The 24,925-nt window shown below is 46.6% G+C and overlaps 1 protein-coding gene across 4 annotated transcripts in view; it reads right to left on the minus strand.

Moving 5' to 3' along the window:
* myo16 (myosin XVI) overlaps positions 1-23,349 on the minus strand; it is a 100,905-nt gene extending 77,556 nt beyond the window's left edge. For 2 of the 4 annotated variants that reach the window (XM_053876805.1, XM_053876808.1), the window contains exons 1-2: positions 8,609-8,996; positions 1,324-1,593 (exon numbers count right to left, since the gene is read on the minus strand). In XM_053876805.1, the coding sequence (XP_053732780.1) occupies positions 1,324-1,593; positions 8,609-8,636 (298 nt within the window). In that variant the 5' untranslated portion in view covers positions 8,637-8,996. Of the gene's footprint in view, positions 1-1,323; positions 1,594-8,608; positions 8,997-19,846; positions 19,928-23,228 lie in introns of those variants that run through there. The other 2 variants (XM_053876806.1, XM_053876807.1) reach the window with 2 other exon arrangements.
* Between the last annotated feature and the right edge of the window lie 1,576 nt (positions 23,350-24,925).

A 24,925-nucleotide genomic window follows, 5' to 3' on the forward strand; every position in this document is an offset into this window, starting at 1 on the left:
TAACTTCATGTGTAACGGTGTAAGCACTCAAATGCAAGTACTCATATCGGTATCGGTGCATCCCAAATTTCCGGGCGTTTCCGCCAGACATGCTGCACTACAGCGAAGAAAGAACATGCATGTCAGACACCCAACACTCACGCTATTGTTGCCTTTACATGGCTATAGTGAACCAACTATGGTGCAATGTCGCAATCCTGGTGTGAAGTGGAGAAACAAGCCACGAATCAAGCGACGCAGTGCTTCGGTAGTGAAGCTGCTTTTGCTAGATTCTTCTTTTTATGACGTTCAACAGAGACATTATGGGGAAAGGGAGGAGTAGACGGGCTTCTATGGCTGCAGGTAGCGTGACTCATTTCAGTACAGGGTGTTCCCTGTTCATGAAAAGCCTGACATGGGGAAGGGTCTCATCCCAGGAAAGAACATTTCACCCTTTTCCAACTGATCTCAGCAGAAATAGAGACGATCACAGCCACGTGATATTAACATAATCATGAGTCACCTTGGTTCAACCTGGCCTTCAGAGAACTGTCTGGCTGAGGAACTTAATCTGGCCAATCCAAAATATCAAAGATGGAAAATCGATCGGTGACATTCGTCAGCGCGCTTAAAATGACTTCCGGAGTCCGAGACAATATCAGCCTGATGGGGCAGAACACATGATCCGAGCCACTGGAGGAAATTGATTCCAGTCTTGCACCAGCTGCTCCGACGGACCCGGGTGAACTTCGCTGGCAGCCGGGGAACAGAGATTAGCACAGTGACCCGCAAAGAGTGCGAGCAGAACTCACACAGATGCACCGGGACAGCTGCATGAATGACTAAGAGGCGGTTCGCCTAAAAGGAAATCAATGCCCTTCAAAAACAAGTCCAAGGATCTCCAGAGTGAGCTGACTGTCTGATCTCTGAGAGACGCCAGGAGAATTTTAAAGCCTGCGCCGCGAGCACTCTGTCGGCACTCTGTAATTCACAAAGCTTCAGCGCTGATGGAACATATTTGGAGTAGACCATGTCAGAGGCAATTCATCTTTTAAGACAATGTTTCCAGGTTACACAGTAGTATCACCCCAGTTTTGCACTGTGTTTTTTGGGCTACCCCCCTTTTGTCTCAGGAAGTTCCTGCCAAGTTTAGACATCAGACAACAGTCTCTGACAGGTCCTGCATCGCCCAGACTCTGATCGACCTGGAGATCTCCAAGTAGCCTTAGGGACGAACATCTGCACCCCACCTCTCCCACCAGGACCAAAGCACCATGTCAAGTTTAAGGATAGTGGCTGCAATCGCTCCATTCCAACATCAAACATATGCAAAACGTCTCCTACCTTCTTTGTCGTCATGGCGAATGATGGCGTCTTGCAAAACATCCGCCGGGCTGAATCTGACTTGCTGCTTCTTGCGATTGGCAGCAGGGGCCCGTGCTTTGACTCCCCCCGGCTGGCGCTGAAGGCTCTTCTCTCTCTCGTAGTAGGCTCTGATTTGGTCGCAGCGCATCCTCCTGACCACCCTCTGGCGCTGGCCAATGGGAAGAGACTCCAGCAGACACTGGTCTATCTCCATGTTCTGCCGAAATACGTTACATAGCTGGAAACAACCTGGGAAGGAAAAAAATGGCAGTTTGATCAAATCGCTGCGTCAGCGTTTCTTTGTTGCGGTCAAACAGAACCTGCATGTAAACAAGGGGTTGAAAGGGAGGCAGCCCTCCTTGTTACCTCTCCACATAACATCCTGCTGAACCAACGTGGCGTACAGTTTCAGCTGCAGGCAGTTTGCAGTTTAAACAAATGTGCTCTTGCATCGCGCACATTCATCCAGAGCGTCTGGAGTTACGCGCTGCGCATCCACCCTAACGGATATCGTCCGTGTCTGTTGAGCCCCAGGGCAAGTTTATAGAGGCAGCATTTTGTTTATTGTCTCTTCAGTCCCACCAGCGGCTCTACTGACTCGGCAAACTGGGTGCTGGCGGTGGATGGCAGCCAAAATATCTCAGCAGCAGCTAAACCTATTACAGTCTGCCGGGATGATTAGTGTGAGCCTGGTGCCGCTGCAGGGAAGTGAAAACAAAGACTTTACAAAGAGAAGAATTATGACATGTGAGGTGTCGCTGGAGTCGGCGTGCTGCGTTATCGGAAGGCTGTGTCTATATTTGTTGGAGGAAAAAGTGCTTCTTCACCGCCTGAGACGCTTTCGTGACCCAGAAATTCCAGGACATGATATCGCTACTGCACATAACTTGTTTGCCTATCTGACTCACAGGATCTCCAGGGCCTGCAGCCAGACTCATATCTTTCATCAAACTTTATCAGAAGCCTCTTTAGCCTTTTGGTCTGGACCGAGATTTACAGTTATATTTGTCATGTTGGCAGCAGAGGGATCCTGCAAAACTTTACGTAACACGTCATTTTGAGCACATTATTCTTTTCCATCAGAAGTCTCAGTCACAGCAAGTCAGCCATCTCAGCCTATTGTGCAGCCTCCCTAGCCGCAGATATCCTCATTTTTTTGTCCTCCTCTTCATCCAAGTTTCTCTCCTCTCCACGCGTCCCAACCGCCTTCGTCTCCACGTGTCCCACTGGAACACTGGTATCTGATCTTGTCCTCATCCTCCCACAGACAACCTCAGTATGTTCTTCTCCAACTCTTCTAACTCTGACTCTTGGGTCTCCAAACCATCTTTCATAGCAGCTCCCTCTACTGTCCCATAACGTGAAGGTCATTCCACCCAGGCTGCACTCTCCTCTTCACCTCCATTGACTCCTTTATGTCTTGATCTAAAAAAAATACTTGCTGCTTTCAATAAAGGAATTTGGGGCCACTCTGGAGTCTGACCAGTAGGACAGGGTTGGAGATCCTCCGTGGAGGGCAACTCCACAGTGGGGAAAAGAGTTCAGATCCAGATACATCCTCCCCTGGAAATACAGGGCTCAAAGGTACATTACCTTTTAAGACGATTCATTTCATATCCATCATCAACCCGAACCACCTCAACTAGCTCCTTTCAAAGCAGAGAAGTAGCTGCTCTACTCTGAGTCTCTCCCGAGTGACAGAACTCCTCACTTTATCTCTAAGGGAGACAGACGCCCGCCACACATTGGAGAAAACTCATTTCAGCCGATTGTATCCGGTCAATTTCAAGGTCGGGATCTTTCATACATGCAGTAGCAAACTCCAATAGTTTCCAACCGTGTTGTCGTGGATGACGCTACCATTGTCCTCAATGTCTCTCCATCAGGAATCCATGTGATCTACGCTGAATCCCCTCCTGTGGAACTCGATGCAATAATCTTCTTTATTTTAAGTTACAAACTCTGAGGGTCTCATGAAAACCTGTGCATTCAAATGTTTTTGAACAATCAACAAAACTACAACACACAACAATGGCCTTCAAATTAAAATCTGTATGAAAACATTGCTCACTGAAAGCACAACAATATGAAACAACTTTGGCTCTTAGGATCACGGTCCCGCTCCACTGTCCTGGAGAGGATAACAGCCGTATTGTCTCTTTTACTGGCGCGTCTCCAAACGCTCTCACACCTCAAACACATCTGCAATGGTCGTGACCTTCCTGTCTGTCGACTGATTTCTTTTCTTAACAACACTTTTCTCAATAAAATCAGTCACTGTGAGGAAAACAAAATCGTTTTAGCAAATTAATTTGTCGGCGACAATAGAGATTTAACATTCTAATACAATCCCCACAGTATCATCTGCACACAGGAAGCTCTGTGATTCACTGCTTGAGACAAATCCCAGCTTCTCATTCAAGCGTGCGGCCGCGACTGCAGGCTTCCCTTCTGCTAAACGTTGTAGCATAACAGCTCAATTTAAAGATTTAAACTTGAAAAAAATGCATCCCCAGGGAGGCGCTAGGTTCCATCACTCTGTGTCCTCACATAACTTGAGCTGACTCAGAGAACCGCGGTGGCCTCAGAGGGAGTGCGAAGACGACAGTCAGGAAGGGTGAAGTCGAAGCTACAATCGCAAACTAAAAATACATCTCAGTCAAAAAAAGAATCTGTGTAAACACAAATCAGTAAACTGCTACCGTCCCCTCTGTCTAACACCTAACACAGAAACACGGCTCCAGCTCGGCTCACCATCTGCTCTTACTAAACAAACATTGTTTTGTGTTCAGATTCCAGGCCCTGAAGTCGCTGTTGTTGGGAGCAGGTGTTTCAATCGCGCCGCGTTTTGATTGAAGAACTTCACTTTGGGGCGAGCAAACACATTTAAAACCTCCAAGTGGAATCAACTCGTGTCAGTAGAATGTCAACTCTTTGGGCGACAACCCTATTACCTGCGCTCCGCTGATATGCTAAATAATGCAGTGGTTGTCGCTCTCATGAGGATAGAGTCGCACTCTGAGGCAGCAGTAAAATATAACTCTCATGTTCAACAGAATGATAATGGGACACTAAAAAACTGACCCTTCAATCTGAATGTATGGCTTCGGAACATCTTCATATACTGCGTCAATTTCCTATTTATTTTAGTGCTTCAGAGCCGGTGATGTCAACGATCAGGTATTGTGATTTATAAATGTCTTTATCAAGAGAGAGGAAGTTCAAATGTCTTCATTCTGCTCCCTTGTTTGAAGCGCATTTTAATCTGTTTAAGTTGTTTTAAAGTTGCATTGTCTTGATGCCTTAACTGAGGATTAAAAAACAGGATGTGTTTTGACAGCATGGATTAAAGCTGAGGCCTCCACCCACCTCATGAAGGAGGCGTCCATTTGGTTTGAAGCCCGAGTCACCTCAACTCACTTCTCTCAATGTGGTGAAGCTCCATCAGGCTGCTCTCTTTTAGGGACTGTCAAGACACTGATGGGAAAACTGATATATCTGCTGATATATTCGTGATCTTCCGGTCGCTACTGTAGCATGTAGTAGGTATGTGCGATATGGACCAAAAAAGTTATGACGAAAAATGTAATTTCGGCGATGACAATAAATATCACGAAAAAGACATTTTCACTTATAAGTGGGGTTTGTCACCAACACCATTACTTGTTTGTATTTAAATATAATAGTGAACTCAGTGTAGAGATGAGAAATTCAATGGTTCACGTCTCTGGTAGAAGCCGCTGGTGTCCGACAGACTGCTCTGCCAGCTTTATTTGGGGGTTAAATTGAGCCGTCTGCCTGCTGTATCTCATGTCTCTGAACAGTTGACTTGAAACATGGAGCAGTCTGGACACATTTCCTAGATGCTATTGAAGGAATATTAGAAATCATGTGAATAAATGATCATTTAGTCATATTCTATTCACCAAATCATTATACAAACTGTCAGTCCTTTGTCTTGAGTGATGAAAAACCTTTTCACAATTACCTTATTGAAGATTTCACTAATACTTTACCGCTTTAGAATTTGTTGATGGTCCCTAACTGACGCCTCCACGGTCAGTGAACCATAATTTGGACGTGGAAGAGGACGCTGCTGCCAATACCAGAGCGGCGCTCCGTCCAATATCCAACCATTTTCACCAGGGTGTTTCACCGAGGCGCCAGGCAGCGGGAGACCTGCATGTGTTGATGTGAACCAAGGTAGACGGCCGCGTCAGAGAACCTATGAGGACCACTCCATCTAATAAAATAAACACCAGAGGCTTAGAGCCGACCAGTGTCATTATCAAACGTTCCCTGTATTAACAATAAGTTTAAAACTACTAACTTTAGAACCACCACACTCTCCACAACTGTGGAACGCTGTGGAGCTGGAGAGCATGGCCCGCCGTCACGGTCTCCTCATGTTCACCTGTGCAGGTCCAATGCAGCGAGTGAGCCGCGTGTTTATCGGATTTATGGTGAGATGCAGAATTGTCATCGTGGAGATTGTGTTTGGCGGTATACCGTGTACGACAAGTTATCGCCCATCCCTAGCATGTAGCTCAAAGCTCATGCCAAACTATATCATGTAGCTCCAGGACGGTCTATGTCGTATTGACAGTTACATACATATGAAATAAGATAATATGAGTCGGCCAGTCTTAAGGTTTTTCCTCCATACTCTCCCAGAGGATTCTGAGGGAAACATATCAACAACAAGGCTTTTCTTGAGTAAAATAGCAGGGTTCTCCCCTGCAGTTTTTCTCAGCATACAGAGGGTCTCTGCGGTGGGGGCTGAACATCCTTAACCGTCCACCTTAAAGGTCTACCTTCCAGGTGGAGGGTGAGAAAGCACTGACATTTTCAAGCTACACCTCTCTACATGGCGATGGGAACCACAGAAAACTACACTGGGAAAGTCATGGTAGGCAGTCAAAAACCCATTGTATGGGGCCCTACAGTGTTAAATCGCTGGAGAGAAGGCAGAATAGAACAGTCATGTTACACTTGAGCGTGATATTTTGACTCTGTACACAGTAACCTGGCCACACATTCAACCCCAAGTCCCATGTTTTTACATGGTATTTTTGACTTGATAGTAGGGACCCCGTCACCGTGAAGGCCATGAAAAAAAGTAACTGTTCCTCATTAAAACAGTATTAAAGAAATGAATGTGTAGTTTGAACTTGTACAACAGTTCAATGAAATAAAAGCCAAGAAATCTTTGCCACTGTCCTATTTCCCAGGCCTCCAGTTGATAAACACTGGTAGAGAGCAGTAATGGTTTTACGTGAGGTGGTTTGGAGCCGAGTGTATTTTTATTTACAATGGTCCATCTGACATGGAAAACATCTAGGGAATACATATTTCACTATAATTGTGGCCGTCGAGTGAATGTCAGGGGATCAGCAAGGTCATCAATGCTCGCTACTCCATCTGTGGGGCAGAATGGAAATCCATCCTGTCACTGAAGCAGGCGACAAAACCTTCTGAATTACACAGCAACATTGTGGGAGACACTTTAACTCTTTACCATGCGCTTCACGCTTCCAATATATATATATAGATATATATATTTATATATAAATAAGGCATCTGTCCTTTCAGCTGACAGATGTGAAAGGTGAGTTCCCGTCCTCCGTATTTGCCTTGACTCATGTCGCCGCTGGGCCATCCACACACAGACCTTCACCTCCTCTCTGCCGTCAAGGCTTCTGGTCGACACATAAAGCGCATGACAGATGTCACACGCGTAGTGATGTTTATGCAGAGGGGCCTTTCACACCAGGGTGGAGGGAATGAGCACCACTTCCAATGGGTCTCACCATGTCACGTGATGAAGAGGAAACTCGCTTTGAGCCTCCTGCGGTCCTGTTTTTAACATAAAGCACCGACAGGCCAGATCAATAGCGTTCGGTCGATAAATGCTTCAATTTCCATTTTCATATAAATACAGTTATTAACTTGGCCTGTGGAGCCAAGTCGTTTTTCACACGAGAAAGGAGCACAATTTCGTTATTATGAATTGAAGGAACGACAGCACAGAGCACATTGGATTTATAGAACTGTGGACGGGACTGAGCTGAGTAAAACCACCTGAAAAGTTGTGGTCTAAAATCAGCAAAAGGTGGTCTCCAATATATTCTGAGTTATGAAGACTTTTCGTCACAATTCTGTTGCTTATTTAGGAGATAAAAATATGGCTTTTATCTTACGAGTGCCGATGATGCTTCATGAAACAGTGTCCTCATTTTCTGAGGCCACTAGAGGGCACTCAATGTCCTATAATATTAGGATTTTAACAACCATTTCCAATGAATCTATGTGTCAGTTTTAATATCCAGAGCGCCCCCTACTAGGCTCTGAAAATGAGGACAATGTTTTATGTGCGGGGCTGGATTCTATCCCAGCGACTTGGGGCAAGAGTCGGGGGACACCCTGGAGAGGCGGCCAGTCCATCACAAAGGCAGACAACCACTCCCACTCTCACACAGACAGATCATTTGACCTCAGCATGTTTTGGACGGCAGAGGACACCATACAAGCACATAAGCACTGACACAGAAAAGACAGCTTTGCACCAAAGTCATACTGGAATCGAACCTTCTAGCTGCGAAGCTGAGGCACCAGCCGCTCACTGACCAACATTTCATCTTCATGACACGGGAATAATTCTATTTAGTGCAATAAACAACATTGGAATTTGATGGTTTGGGTTGCAAGGAAACCTTTTTCACAACTTCATCATTGACTAACTCGATTCTCAGGGGTGTGTTTGTACTGGGTTCCTCAGGGAAACGTGGGGAACCGTTTCAGGGAAAGCAGGAGCACAAGATGGAGATCATGGCGAGGGAAACTTTGCTGAAGATGATCCGCTGCTGGTTTGAACTGAAGCCTCCATTTCCATCGGCTAGTGTCGCGGCTGGAGGTGAAGCATGTGAGGGGCGAGCTGCACTGACAGTCGGCTTGTGAATCTGCAACACAAGTGAAACCTTGCTTGCTTCCATTACCTGCTGCGCTCTCTCCCTCGCCGCGCTTTCTTGACCTGTCAATCATCTGCACACCTGCATCGCCCTCCCTCAGACCCCCCCCTCCGTCCCTTCCACCTGACACTCAGCCGCTACCTGCCGCATCCACCGGTCAACTTCCCGCATCTGCAGCGTCCCTCCGCAGCGCGCGCTCACACACCCACTCACCTCGCACTCACGCTGGAAGTTTCGGCGGTCGACACGCGAACATGCTAGGAGCGAAACCCAGGCGGAGACGGAGGGCTACTCACAGCATTTGATGAAATGATACTGAGACATTTTCCCCGGGAGTTGACGCGCAGATATGCAGGCGGCGAGTCAGACGCTTGGCAGCCACAGGTTCCACTGGATCCCGGCACGATGCATTATTCATCTGGCTCCGCGCGCGCCATCCAAACTCCTCTCTACATTATTCACCGGCTGCTCGGGTTGCAGTCGTCCCTTCCCCGCGGTGGCTGCGCTGACTGTCCTCGCCTGCAGCCCCCTGCACCATGACGGACGCACGTGCTCCGCTGGCGTCACTGACTGACAGGCGGCTGCGCCCGCCTCCCAGCCGACACACCCCCCGATGACGCAATGCTCTTCACCTTCCACACACACTCACGGTGAGTCATGCGGAGGAAACCAGGGCGCGGAGACTCATTCAGTCCACGCCGACGAGACGAAGCCGTCAACTGAAGAGTTGGGATCGAGCGTGGATACAGCAGGGGGAGCAAGAGAAGCGCGAACCAGCGGCGAGAGGCGGGTGTGAAACTGTGTAGAAGGAGGGAGGAAGGAGGAGTGGGACGCTGCTGCAGTGCGGTTTGGGTGCAGCGACACTTTTAAGTGGAAGTGTTAGCGTGGACTGCGGAGGTCGGAGCGCAGTCACAGCGTGTGATGTAACGTGCTGGAGTGTGTCTGTGGGCCATCGCTCCGCTCCTCAGCCTCATTTGCATGCATGACTCGTCGGGTTTGAAATGATCCGTGCGAGGAAGAAAATGACTCAACAGCAGGCAGAAATGGAGAGCGAGGAGGCGGCTGTCTTTGTGAGGCTCCAGTCGGAGGCCATGGTGCTCTGGGTGGTTGCCAGCTAATGCTAGCTAATTACGCCGGCATGGTGAGAACTGAATGGACTCGGCTGGTCAGAAAAGAGCAGGGCGACCGTCGACGATGACGTCCAACGACGTCGAAGTTTTAAAACAGGCATAAGTTCATCATCAAGCAAAACAAATTGTTTCAGACTGATGTATTGACATTCCAGTTCAGGAGCGAAATCTGCCTCTGATGTCGATGATGACAGCAAAATACACTTTAAACCGTAATTAATAGAAGTGAATTACCGTACAACAGTCTGTAAATGCTGTATGTGTCTTTGTTTGAGCGTAAAAAGAAATGACAAAGAAAGTAAAATATTGTCACCGTCGCTTCTGTTGCTCTGCCAGTGTGTGGTCACGTTACCAACGTTCAAGGCTGTGTCCCATTTCTCAACCTAACACGAGCACTTGGTTTTGAGTGGCCTCCGCTATGAGGTGCCCTCCAAGTGAAGTGATTGACGTCCAGGCTTTTAGCTAGGGGGGCGTCTGGGCGTCTGCAAAACATGAAAAACTGGACACCCAATTCATATGTTGGCGTAATCTGCCGGCCAAGCTATGGTCGAGAATCGGGCGTTCATTTCTTTATGTTTTGCAGACGCCCTGACACCCACCTAGCTAAAAGCCTGTTGACGTCCCTAAGGATTGGGACACACTACACTTACACGTGACACCCAGTGTTGGGGTCAAAAACCAGTGTTAGGGCGAGAAATGGGACACAGCCCAATTGTCGGACCAGCTGAGCCAATTTGCTACTTGCTACTCACTTATATTAGTTTGTAGTTTGCTGTTTATGCTGCTGTTTTGCTGTCATCATCAGCTTCAGGCACTCATATCGCTCCATTCTTACTGAACTGGAATGTCAATAAACCGTCCTTGAGCCCAAAAGTTTAGCTCCCAGGTACAACCTTCTCAAGGTTTAATCAACGTATCGTAGTTTGACGTCTCAGCCACATTGGTACTTAAGACCGTGCTGACAGGTTATTTTCCACTGGTGCGGCAACCGGGCAGATGTTGGCAATGATACATTTTTTTCTCCGTTTACAGTCAAAAAACAATATAAAATACTGCCTATGTTGTTCATGTTAATGTTTTATCGTACCATTTTCATCTGTTGTATATGCCATATATTGTCTTAAATGTCACTCTGTTTTTTTCCTCTAGTTTATCTATCACTTTCACAGCATTTGACATGCTGCATCTTAAATGATGTGTTCACTTGTACTTTAAGTTGAATCTGGTTTGCTGATTGTTTGTTCAAAGTAAATATTTTTGCAATCTAGTATATATTATCCTGCAGACATCAGTGGTGACTTGCAACAGATGGGTTCTGCTGCTTTTTGAGTGTAGATGAAAATAAATAAACGTATCATAGGTCAGAGATGGAAGTGCCCAGTGGCCATGCTCCGAGAAAATAGGTTACATTCGGTAAATAACTTGGAGCAGCAGTGGTCAACTCTGGCTTCTTAGACTTACACACATTATTTTGTCATGGATAGGTATTGACCACTGCTCCAGGAAAATCTGGGCGCTCTACTTGGAGGATACCCTCTTTTGTCTCCACTCTTTTCCACAGTAGCTTCAGTGATTGTTGTAGGAAAAGGTTAGCCGACTGAAGCCTTCCTCGCCGCCGCCATGTTCTTTTGCCAATAGCATCTCTCATTTCAATGGTCAAAATGACGTGCAATGAGGTGGAGGAGCGCTGCTGCTTTGTGAGAGGGTGAGAGCAACAAAGCGTCTCCAAGATACACCAGTAGGGGGTGCACTCTGGGAAAAGTCCTGGCTAAAAGCCTGTATGAAAAGAGGGCACTATTTAAGATCAGACAGGTGGTCATAATGTTATGACGAATCGACGCAGATCAGAATGTTGGGTAAAATGTTTAGGGCCGAATCAAAACATTTTTCTAGCTGTGCGTCGGTAGAGTAAAGAACAAAAACCCATCCGCACTCTGCACGTGCCATCATCAAAAATGGCTGAGCGTAGGTAGAAACATAGCGTCTCTGAAACACGCTGACACACTTGGTTTGAATCTGTGCCAGTCTGATGGAGATATACTCTGAGCCCACTGTCAAACACGGGAACGTCATGCAGGATAAGAGCCGGTGGGAAGCAGGTGAGCGAACATGGAGTGAGCAGGAAGAGAGCGCAGATGCGATGCTCGAGTAACTGCTGCCACTGGAAATCAGGTCAGGAGAGCGAGCTGCGACTGCTACAGTGTTAACCTGAGACACATCATGACTCCGATGAGTGTGATGTCGGGGTAAACACCGGTGCAGAGACTGTGACACGTCTGAAATTAATATGCGCCGCACGTGTGCTGCTAAATATGCCAGACGACTGCACGACTTGATGCAAGACGATGGTCGTGATCAGCCTTTCAAAACAGAGCTGGGCCTCAAACATCGCTGGTTTTTAAGAATTACTATCACATGCATAATCACTTTTCAAGGTTTTTCATTGGTCATTTTCTGATTCCAATCGATGCGATGCATTATTAGTCCATTCATAAGTCATCATAAAGCATGTTCATAATCAGGTAACATGGCATGGTTCTTAAAATAAGTTGGGGATTAACTTCATCCAGTTATGTGAGACCTTCTCAAATAGTAGGGCGAGCCCCTCTGTGGGGGTGTGGAGGTAGGTGAGGGGGCACATGTGACCTCGGAACATTCTTTATTGCCGTACTAGAAGAAAGTGTAATTGCACATCCACTCATGATTTTTTTTTTTTATTTCAGGCAAATTGATGCACTTTAAGCCTTTTCTCTTGTGACAAAAACAATATTAATAAAGTTATTCTTTATTGTAACTTGATCTTTATTACTTTCCTTTTTCTTTTCTTTAATGTTAACAAGGATCCGATGTTATGCAGAGAGTTGGGGGCGTGAAACGTTGACTTCTTTCTGGGGGCGGGGGCTCTTAGAAGAGCTCAACCTAACCACACGATACAGTAACACATCATTGGAAATAAGAAAAGTCAACACTGTTCCTTCAAATTCTGCAGCGTATAATACTCAATAAACCTTTTTATAATATAAGTGACATGATGACAAACATTCATAAGATCTTGTGTCTTATGAATGGAGTAATATTGCACTTCAAGTAAAGCACAAATATTCCATATAATTTACATTCAAGCCATATATTTTAATACATCAAGATACTTTTTTAAAATTAATTATCATACACTGGTCATATTTCTTTTTCATTTTTTCCTTTTTTTTTACTCAGTGGTTTAAACAATTATGTCATTTATTATTATTATTATATAACACAACTTATAACTATAATTATTGTCTTATTATTACAGCATATTACTATTATTTTATGACCATTAATTTTTATTACCTGTATAATAATAACTATATATATATAATTAATTTCATTAATTTTTCAGAGGCCATACACTCATTATTTTTGACACCTGATTATTTCAGAACAATGTATATATGTATATATCATACTACAGTATGATATATGGTGTTCATATTATATCATATATATATATTTGTATTATTTATTTATTTGAACACCGTTTATTAATTTGTGTTTGGATCATATTTTATCATAATGAGTTTGTTTTATGCATTTCCACAACATCCAATGATTTTTATTTTTATTTTATTATTATATTTTTACTCTCACGATACATTCTACTACTGGAGTCACATTGGTTATACTAGTGTCCCTGATCATGACAGAAACACGGCAACAATCGCTGCAGTGCAGGAAGTGCTGGGTTCAAATCCCAGCCAGGAAACCAAGGCTGACAGGGCTAATGGCTGCTTCATGACATGCACCTGCCACAACTGCACAGGCAGAAACAACCACCGCTGAAGTGTCTCTTTGCTCCTCATCACACAGTCGTTTCATCTGGCGCCATGTCAGCCCACGATGGCAGACAATGTCACGCTTCTCCATCAAAATGTCACAAGGAATGAACGACTCAATCCACAACTTCCCATCTGCGCCTGCAGGCAGAGCAGTGAAGGCAGTGAGGAACTCTGAGACTACAAGGTGACACCAACGCGGCGTGAAACATTTGGCTGGAAGGGAGCTTGGCTCATCTCCGGCAAGGATAATGGGGTGGAGTCACGTCCTAATAACTCGGACTCCTCAACTGTTAAATTGGGTCAAGCACGGACACAGGAGAGCGCGACACTGCACCGTGTTGCACCACAAGGTGTTCCAGCACAGACACGTCCTTTCTTCTTACACAGGCAATTGTGCTTTTATTATACGACATTAATATTGTTGGAATCGCTTGTGCTACCAATACAGACGTTATTCTCAGAGGGAGGAAAGCTGAATGAGTTAGGAGAGTGTGGTCGAGTGTGCGTGACAGTTAGTTACAGATGGAGCAGACATGTGACTTGTTGGTGGGTCCAAGGTCAAGACGGAGGAGGCTGGAAAGTATCTTCTCCAGGGCTGAATGGAGCTGGTCCTGATAAGAGCCACCTGGGTCCGGAGGAGGGGAGCGCGTCTTGTGATCGTTGCCATGGTTACGAGGCAGCCAGCGACCGGCACTGGCGTCAAAGGCTGAGGACCAATCCAGAGCCCATGAGGAGAACTTATGTTTATAAAGGGGTCAAGACATCAGACAGTTTTTTGTGGCACTGCCGGACTATTGCTAAAGCTGCTGACCCAGAATTCTGCCTATGTATTAGACTCTCAGGGAACACATTTCTTGGATATAGAGGGTTTTCACGGCGCGTCATCACCGCGTCTTCCAACCCGGAAGCCGCCATGTTGGAGATACTCTTTGTAAACATCCTGATATTGTCAATGACCTGTTTTTTTCGGCTATTCCATACACTGCAGAGGACGTGAAACGCTACCGGAGTTTGGAGGCGTATAACCAGATGGTGTGCGGAGGGGTGATGGAACTGTTATACCAAGTCATCGATGACATTTGCACCTTATATGAGCATGTGACATATTCAATTATTTTGATGTTTCATTTTGAGTTTGTGTGCTATTTTATTTTGTGCTCAAGTATTGTGTGTGTGTGTGAGGTACCTTTTCAAGGGAACATTCTGAAAACTGTGTGGGTTGGCATCAACTGATAAAAGTTCTGCGTATTTCTCTCTACTCGACTGTATATTAATAGTCATTTAGGCTATACTTTTTCTTTTTTTTAATGAGCAAAATATTCGGATGGTATCCACAGTTTTACCATGACGTTCCTGGGTCAGTTTCGCTAACCAGAAGCTCCTCCTTTCTTCCGACACCTTCTGGCATTGTTCTCCTTGATAAAAAATCCAGACGTTTTTCTCGATCGGAACGATTCGTACAGACCAAACCGCGACAGTAATTCCCCATATTTTTGAGGAAATGCTACAGAATCGCCTTCAGTACCGTTCTGTGTTGCACAGTGAGTAGCTCCAACATGGTGGCTTCCGGGTTTTATGACGCGCCGTGAAAACCCTCTCGGTTCCTTGGGAGTCATTCTCACGCGTGGAGATAGACAAGAGGTGTATTTCCAACAACGTATACAGCGAACAGGACAAGAGGTGCTGCAGGTTTCCATCATACTGTCAAGTGGCCGTGATCGCACCAGCACTTCAAACCTGAGCTGACCCACTCCCAAACAGGAAGTGAGGTAAGCAATGGTGGGTCTACTGTGCAGCAGAGAGCCGCTGATGCAAGTGAGTACGGAGGAGGAAAGAAAGGCAAGGTGACATCTGTATCATCAGCCTGTGGTTCACAAGGAACAGCGGCTGACTAATTCAGCTCATTATCACCGCTGAGTACCGCCAGCACCGAGTGGAATCCTAGATGAGGAGGAGGAGGAGGAGGGTGGGGGGGCGCAGAGGGATGCTTCAAAATAAAATCATCCACGAGATGATTTGCAGTTCTTGGTGTTGAATGCGGGTCAGTTAGTGCGGCATGCGACTTGACAAGCGTGACATCTTCCAGCCTGGATCAGAGTTCGTGGCTTATTCCGTCTTTTGTCTTCATCGCCCGCGTGGCTCCTCCACCTCCCGGCTGCGAGCAGCTGCCACTGAGGCTGTGGTGAGTGCAGTTTGCAAACTGAAGCTCCACCGCCGCCTCAGAACCATCCTTCTCCTGATACATTAAAGACCTCAGAATACATTCAGAGCCTCTATTCAGAATGAGATGCAAAGAGAGGACAGTGGGTGTTCGGTTTGTGCCACCGAAAAAAAAGACCTGAATTCCACACCAGCACGCAGCATCAAGTGTGCGACCATGTTGCGGGGTCTAAATCAGACGCTTAAAAAGTCTTCTCGATTGTCGATCCAAAACATGCTGTTTGTGTTCCCTCCCAACAAGTGTATACAGCTTTAGCTGCCCATGTTGGAGAGACATAATGTCCATGGCTGTAGGTCAGGCCTCCCAGCTGTCAGTCTGGATTTAGTCTTGGCAGGAGACCACTGAACCTGTGCTCTATAAGTCTAGGTGAGGACGATATTTAAAGCTTCTCTAAAAGAAGCGTATGTTAGTTCTGATGACGGTGCAGTGATAGACAACACCTCATGGGACAGACGGATGTATTTGCCAGACTGAAAAGAAAAGAGGCGGATCACTCGCAAGATGAGAGGTGACTTATGTAACCGCAAGAATACAATGATGTTGTCATGAAGCCCAAAGATTGTGGAGCAGAGAGTGCCCTCTAGTGGGCTCTGAAAATGAGGACAGTGCTTCATGAAGCTTCATATCTCCGTCACAGAGGAACGTTTCAGTGACAAAAAAAGTCGTCACATGACCCTCTCAACTCACCAGACGAGCTCGTCCTGACTCCGATTGCCTCTCAGTCCCCTTTAAAAAGACGTGGCCCACCCAGGGAACATTTCTCCAATTCAACATCCGTCTGACATAAAAAATGTCTCCCTCCATCTGCAATAAAACGTACTTATCCAAAGATTGGAATTCTCTTGAACATAAAACGCATCAGCCTTTCTTACATTCGAGAATCTCTGTTTTCTCTCTCCAGCTCGTGTTATTTTCTCACTGGATCGAGCTTTAAAAGGGCGACGGCTCGACGACAACATGCTAATGAATATGTAAATGGATCTGTTCTGGTCTCCCGAGACACGAGCCGGTGCTGTTAACATGCCTGTCACAGGGGTCCGCCACAGCTTGGGTGTCCTGAATGTCCGTTCTTGGAGATGCTCACATAGACTTATATCATGTCACCAAATCACTTATACATCATGTCGTGGCTGTCTTGTCTACATTGAGTAGCAAGAATAGACAGCAGCAGTTGACGCGACGGAGCTTTGTGTGCACATTGCTCTGCTGGTAGGAGCCACCAACGGGGTGTTGGTATTAAACCATACACAACCCATCCTCACTCCCGGGGCATGATAGAGTGACGTTGGGCAGTTTAAGTGTGTTAAGTGTGATAGTGAAGATACAGGGGTTGGACAAAATCATGGAAACACCTTCAAGCTAAAAAAGCTTAAAGGTGTTTCCAAGATTTTGTCCAACCCCTGAATATCCAGTGAGATTTTTGTTGTGACATATTTTGGGGAGAATTCAGTCGAGGCACGTATTATCCGAGGCACAATGTGGCGCTGAGGGAAACACAATTAGTCCCAAAAACCTAATTCAATCATCAGTAACAGCTCAGGAATTGTGTATCGCACCTTCCTACCCACGGGGGTTAATTTCCAGTCCATCATAAAACAGCCTGATCTGCTCAGAAGCTGATAAAAACCGCCAGAGAGCTCCAACAGCACAGCGTATTTTCCAAGTGTAGATTCCTCCAGCAAAAGCCTCATCACTCTTGAGAAGTTATTTGTTCCAAAACACTAACATTTTTGGTGGAAAGGGTCGCACAACCAGTGCCACTAGTTCTCCACCTGAGCTGGAAGCTACCTTAGTATATGTGTATATAATAAATAAATTATATATAAAATATAATAAAAAAAATTCAGGGGTCTGCAACGCGACCCTCAACAGTGAGTTGAAGCCCCTGACCTAATACATCAACATGTAACATGTGGGAAAGGCTCACCTGCCTCACCTGTCTCACCCTCGGATGCTAAAAACCACTTGACGAATAAAATCTTCAAAGGAAATCTTCAGGTCTCAAAGTATTTTGACCTTAAGAGTGAGACAGCGTTTGTATGTTGCCTTCCTTCAACATATCACGGAGACTGTCATCACAGGTTTTGAAACACACTGCAGAGCCAGACTCTGGAGAGCAGACCGGGGCAAAGTGCGGCCCGGGGGCCAAATGCGGCCCTTCGACTGTATTTATGTGGCCCTCCCGGAGTTAAACTACTAAACATGACATGGTTTTTCTCTCTGACATTTTTGTCTTGTACATTGTTTTTGGTTCTTTAAGATGCAAATGAAACATAACAATTATTTTTCTTCAGTGTTCGTCATTTCCGTTGGATATTTTAGGAGCATTTCTTGTCCCTTAAAATACATCATAATTGAAAGTCCATTTTGAAATGTCACATCGAGAATTTTTAAATGGAATGCGGTTTAAACACAACAAACCAACATTTTCTGTGCATTTTTAAAGTGTCATTTCATAATCACACATGCTGTCATCACTTAATTTTTAGTTCTTATGTTCTCTGACCCTGCTTTCTTGGGTTTGACGGCCCCTCTCAATGGTCACAACACATAACCTGGCCCCTCAGGAAATTGAATTTGACCAAGGCGGGATCCTGATGCCACTGTCAAGAGCACATACTCAACAGAATGGAAAGTCTGCAACACAGTTTGACAATAAAATCGGTGCTGAGTCAGTGAAAAGTGGCGCGGCGAGGGCCACTGTATCAAACGCAGCTTTAGCTACCAGCAGTTCCAGCACAGATCTGATCCGTTTACTCCGACTCCCTTTCCTCCGATTCAGGGATTTCACTCGATAGCCTTCACTGCAAGCCTTTGCCCTTACCCTTCAACTCCCGCTGCTTGTCCCTCAGGGGTCAGCAGAGGTCAACCCCGTCATTAATCACGCAGCCCGACGAATGCCAGCAGGCTCACAGCAGGTTGCTCTGCACTGACTCGGAACTAGCAGGGTATTTCGGTCGGACTGAAAAAAATGTCACTTTACCAAGTTGTTGCTTCATATAACCTGAATACAAATGTTGCCATTATAAAACTAGCACAAACAATTAGGCACTTAGGGGCCGATTTACCCCCACCAACAACCCCCTGGTGTTGTTGCTTTTACATATGCAACTCTCTGGAGTGGCTATTAACAGCGCCTTTGCTGTTATTTGGGTTCAGCACGATCCATTTCCCGAGAGATTGTGTTATTGTTTAGGAAATAAAACACTTTCTAGTCTGGAAAACCGTGCGAGAATCGCGTGAACAAGACTGACCGGACACACTTCTGAAGTCAGCAGCAACAAATGTGTCCAAAGTCCCGCCGCCAGAATCAGCTGTTCATTCCTGGACAGAATCACCAACATTCTTCCACAGCGGGCGACGCGTGGTATTTTTGGAAGAGTGACAACTGCACAGCACATCTGCTTCGCCCCTGACATCTACGCCCCTGAAGCTTGTCCCACATGAGTGACACCAGGCAGGCGGACCAGTCGAAATGATGAGAAGAGACGCTCTTACCGGTCGCGGCGGATCCACGGCGGAGCAGGAAATGTTTGGAAGGGCGACCAGAAGCCCAAGAAGAGCCGCCTCCCCGCGCTCCGCCACCAAATCAATTTCACACTCGCTCACCTCCCCGCCAATGTGATGTCATTCATTCACCCGTTTCCCCGTAGCCATAGCAACCCTCCCGCTTGGAGCGGCATCTCCCACTCTGGTCTCTCCGCCTGCATCCCCCCCCGTCCCCCCTCGGCAGACCCTTGGTGATCTCAGCCCGCGTCCATCTGAGGAGGTACAGTTACACCCCGATCTCCGAGCCACAGTCTTCACCTTTGCCCTCAGGAGTTTGGGGGTCAAACGCTCCATTGTTAGCGGACAAAGAGAGCCTGCTAACAAGTGAGGGAACAAGCTTGTGACCAGCTGTCTCCTCGCAAAAACAAAACAGAACAGATGTGACTTCCACTCCGACAAAACCATGCGAGGCGATGAATATTTTATATCTTCAGTTCTCTGCTATTAATCTCCATGTTGAGTTCAGGAATGGTAGAAGAGCAGAACAAATCACTGCAAGTGGAAACAAAAGATACAAGTCTTTATCTGCCACACACTGATCCAGTGAGTCAGTGGAGGTCATATAAATCTTATGACCTCACCTGATGACTGCGAGAAGGCGGTTCCATAGAGAGCAGCGCTGATGATGCCATTGACCTTTAAACGCTATGGACAGATGAGATAATAGTGAAATCACCGCTGGTTTTAAATTAGCTTCCGCTAAGCTAAGCTCTCCCCAGTACCTAACCAACAACACACCAAAGACACTGACTTGCTCACTTCATTTCCACCAAAGCGAAGTCTATCAATGGCAGCAAAAAACACTTCTTGACTCACCTGACGGCACTTCACAGTCCGAAACAGCAGGAAGTGGGATGGTACCGCGTTACTTCCAGGCTAGCCGCAGGAACGCTAGAGTGGCGTCGATGCTAAACTTTACGATGTGCATAAAGCAAACATCACAAGAACTGATCATCTCTCACCCACTGCCTCGCGCAGATCAAAGTGTCGGTTCTTGAATACTAAACCAATTCCTCCTCAAATCCTACGCAGCTGGGATTCAACTGTAGCTGCAGGCGAGACACACTGGTCGGTGGACGAGCTACAGGAGCTGAAAACAGCTCCTCTTCCCCAAATAACCCTGCGAGAGTGCGCGCCTTTTACACTGCACTAACACTGCCATTGATACTGGCTTTAAATTGGTGGTTATTATGCATGGTAGTAACTTTTTAATCTTCAGAAATAGTGAACTGTAGTGAGGCCTTGGAATGACATAATTCGATGTGTTCCAACGTGACAAATACGAGCTGTATCATAACTGAGTTTGAATATGTATCTGGAGGAGCATATCCCGCTTCACAACCCCATCTGGGTGCGATTTACTCCCTGAACACCAATATAACTAGACCAAGAACTGGATCACGCTGTGCAACATCAAGAGGATCCACCCCCCCGTCTGACCTAGTGAGTTCTTGTCATCTTGTGTCTGGGCTACAGAGACTCCCCCCTGGCTGGGTCTTCTTTCGTGTACTATCTGCTACTTGCCCCGATTCTCCCTCTCAGCAGCACGACTCCGCTTGCTTCCCACAGCTGCACTTGTAGACCTTCACCCACTGATATCAGTACCGACTTCCACCACAAGAATTGTCTCGCTCCAGGAACTCCTGACTTACTGCGGCATTGCTCAACTAATGGTGGAGCGTGCTCCCCACTGACGGCCATACAACAGTGTGGGATACCTTCCCCTGACTTAGCACGCAGAATTATTGAAGCAGATTTTAAAAGAGAAACTGCCAAACAGGTAGATCCTATGCAGAAGTCGCTGCAGGTCCAGATACCCTGACGTAAAGCCCCCTTTCTCCAATGTGGTCCAATAATAGATCATGAAGGGAAGCAAAGCCGCGTGCCAGCGACAGCCAGGGGAAGTTTTCTATGGAGCTCAGAGGTCACACAGCGAACAGCCTCATCGAAACCCCAGCGCAGACAGTCGTCCTTAAAGACTGACTTCTGTCTGCTGGAACACCTGTCCAGTACTGGCTCTCACTCTAGGTTTGTTGGTATTGGTTTCATCTGAGGAGAATAAGGGAGGGGGGGAGCTGAAGTCTCAGAGCAAAGGTTTGAATTCAATGTGAGCGAGCTGGACGAGTTCCAGACTGACATGTTGCTGCTGCTGATGCCAGCTTCGCTCCACACCACCTGTCACGAGTGTGAGCTGCTGGGGGAGTTTGCCAACTGCTCAGTCCCGAGGGTCCGTCTCAGAAGAACAGTCTGGGGTTTTAGCCTCATCCGAGGATGGGTTCAACATGTCCAGCTCATTTGAATATCCATCGTGCTAAAAGGGGCAAGCGATACAGTGACTTGAACAGAATGTTTGGGAAATATTCATATGATTCAGAGGAGAACCAACCAGGCAGTCAACCTGCGTCCCGTCAATGCTAGTGTGACCTCCCTGTCCTTGTTCCTGCTGGCCTCTCCAGTTTGCCCCCAAAACCCTAGCTTTAGCTACGGGAGGTACAAACCTCTATTTACGGAGCGGTCTACAACAAAACAGCCTTCATTACATTGTAATTACTGGAGGCTCATCCTTTTTCAAATCTCACTTTTCCCCTCTATTCTCAAGGAAATATACATGAACTACTCATGTTCTCAGCTCTGCTGGGCCACGTAAAATTTTTCAAAGCTTTGATGGCTCTCACTCACCCAAAAGTAGCTGGGATAAAATAAATGAAGCACCATGAAGTGTGTCTCCCCTGTCGGTTCAACAAAACCACTGTTGGTGTGGGTTACACTTTTCTCTAATTAGATTTCAGTTGAAACAAATCTTCCCAGATGAATAGTAACCCCACTCATCCCCACCCCCCACTCCAATCTGCCCAGTCAGCTGTCTGCTGCCCGCTGATGTCAGGGACCAGAAACACATCCAGCAGTTCTTTGTCTGAGCTTGTTAACACAGGTGCAAGTTCCTCTTTCAATTGACTATTTATTGAGATCTATTGCACCATGGAGAGACAGTGTCTCACTATCAAACTGAGTTTCATCGAAGCGCATCGCAGAGAACTAATAATTTCCTTCCCAATTGTGGCCCCAACAATAGATCGGATCGGTCTGAGAAAGACCCTTCCTCATGACAATGTTGGGCAGGAAAGTTCCATTTAGTTTTGCAGCCATGAAAAAAAATGGATGATTTAAATTTGGATTATTTAGTTCGATGCAGCACCATGTGACAGAATTCAGGGCAAAAGAATACAACATCTGAAGTAGAGCAAATGAACCCAAGGATTTTAAAAAGTTTCATGTTCTCCTTGAGTTGAGTCGGCGAGTCAGCATATTTTCCTTCTGGATTTCACACGGCGGCGGCGGCGGCGGCGGCGGGAACGGCTCTTCCCGCTCCTGTCCTCTGTGATCATGCATAATGGATATGACATAAACCAAGAGCCACGGGGCTTCGGTGTAGTAGTGATACTTTGCTCTGGTGGAACAGCAGGAGGCCTGCAGTTTGGCGTGAGCACCTCTGGAGCCTCGATAGCGGCAGATCCATCAAAACCCCTGCTCCTGCAGAGAAAAGCTCTTCAGTAAGTGGCCGTCTTGTGAGTCCTGATCTTCCAGGGTGGATGTGGGGTCAGGTGATCCTAAAAACAGCAGCCCATGTGATCACCTCTTCTCATGATGGACATGTGTTTGACTGAGCACCAAGGAAAAGTTGTTTCACGTTTAAATACCAAGGCTGCAAATACATGGACCAACTGAACAGTGCCACTCTGGCGTGGGAACGTGACAGCTGAGCAAAAGATGACGCTCATTATTGAGCTAAAGTTTAGAGCCCTGGTGTCACAGTAGATCATGTGACAAGGGCGGAAGGATTCCTGACTTAAAGACGCTCACTTGTACTGTTTGGACAGCCATTTCAATGGGGCCATCTGTGAGCGCGCGGGAGACAAAAGCAGAGTTTAAACGTCCTCTTCTGCAGCCACCAACAAGGCTCTTTCCACAGATCGCCGGAATGAAAAGAACTTTCTGAAACGGAGATCATTTCCCCGCTGACATCTCCAAGCCCAGCTGAAGTAGCAGGCTGTTTACGTGTGGATCCGACAGACTGATCCCAGGCAGCAACAAGAGAACAGATGAGGAAAGAAAGAGCAGTCTAATAGAGAGACGTGGGCTCAACCTCCTGACAGCGGCGGGACTCAACAGCTTAGTGCAACGGCAGGAGACAACATACCTCAAGGCGGCGCCTCCTCAGAGATGCTGTTCCATCCCAGCAGGAAAAAATAACATCCACAAGACAGTTTGGCCTCAGAGTGAAAGTTCCAAAACACTCACCGAAAGAGAAGTGGAGAGTGTGTGCTCCCGCAGCACACACACACCCATGGGCTCAAATCCTCTTCAGAGGGAGCGAGAGAGAGCGTACGTGGAGGAGGGGTGGAGGGGGGGAGTGAGGAGTGTGTCAGCTTGGCTAAATGAAGGGGGAGAGAGACAGAGGGAGAGCACAAGTCAGGAGCGCACGGACGGATGAGCTTGATGTGGATAGATGGGATTGAAAAAGGACCTTTAAACTTGAGGTTACATTTGAGAAACGTGGCAACTAGACTTACATCACATCAACCATTTCAGGTTCTGGTCAGGGGGAATACACTGACTATTCTCTCCTGCTGGGCTTAGCTCATTCCCAGAAGCTCCACGGAGTTGGAGATACCCAGAATACCTCACCACAAACTGACAAGCCAGGACTAGCTTCACTCACTTCAGAGTTCTACTTTGAGTCTCTCCCATCTGGACCTATCTGTATCAATTGTAGAGGTTCTAACTTCACTCTACCAGTTCTCTGAGGGAGAGCGGATGCTACTCACCTGAGATCGGCTGTTCTAGTCACCGCATAAAGCTCAGGGCGACAGGTGAGAGTAGGATCGATGGGAAAGTCCAGAGCTATGTCTTACGGCACAGAGACTGAGAAGCAGATGTTTGAGGAGCTGATCCTCATCCCTCAGCTTCAAAGTCAGGACAATCGAAGGTCATAATGAAACCAAGTTGACCACGTGATTTGACAAGAGCAAAAAGATGTCAAAGTGCCAAACTGAAAGCCTTATTAGAGGGATGGACAACCGACAGAAGTCGGAGATAAAGGTCCCATATCGCACCCTAACACGAGCACTTGGTTTCGAGTTCCCTCCACCTGCATATCCAGTGTTGGAGACGTTTTGTAAACGCCAGCTCCAACGTTTTTGCAACCTCTTGCATCGGCGCTGATCATCTCACTTGGTTTGGTGAAGCAACAGAGAAGAAATGGGCGGAGCCAAAGCTAGCCTCGCCACTATGTTGCGGTGATAGATCTGTTAGAGGCACGAGGATGCTAACGTTAGCCTGGATGCTAGCCCACTGTTTTTAAATACAGTACTTTGGTGTCCTGGAAATCTATCCACACTTCATATTCCCACTTGGTTTCAAGTCAGCTCCGGAGCTCCCTCAGTTTGAAGGGATCATTTCAAGTGGTGACCTCAGTCTTAGGAGCATTGGGACACACTACACTGACACGTGAACGCACAAAACCCAGGGTCAAAACCGAGTGTTAGGGTGAGAAACTGGACCTAAATAGTCCTTACCAGCGCTCCAGTACTTGGACCTGGTCAGAGAAGGAGCAGATTAACAAGTGAGCGCACCGTACTGGCCCAAAATGATCAAAACAGATGACTCACCGACTGACTGAAGAAGTGAGAGGCAGCAGGACGTTGAGCTCATGTTGGGGGAAACTGAATTTAACCCTTCAGTTCTTGCTGACACGCGCATTACATGGCGGTGGTTTCATCATGATTTGATTCCAGACAGAAGTGGGGATAAATAATTGATCAGCTTGTGTCCCATCCACCGCGCTGGAGTCCGGAGATGAAAGCTAAACCTGATCAAATGTTGATGAAAAGCAAA

The sequence above is a fragment of the Synchiropus splendidus genome, chromosome 10, assembly GCF_027744825.2.
Source record: "Synchiropus splendidus isolate RoL2022-P1 chromosome 10, RoL_Sspl_1.0, whole genome shotgun sequence".
Taxonomy (NCBI): Eukaryota; Metazoa; Chordata; class Actinopteri; order Syngnathiformes; family Callionymidae; genus Synchiropus; species Synchiropus splendidus.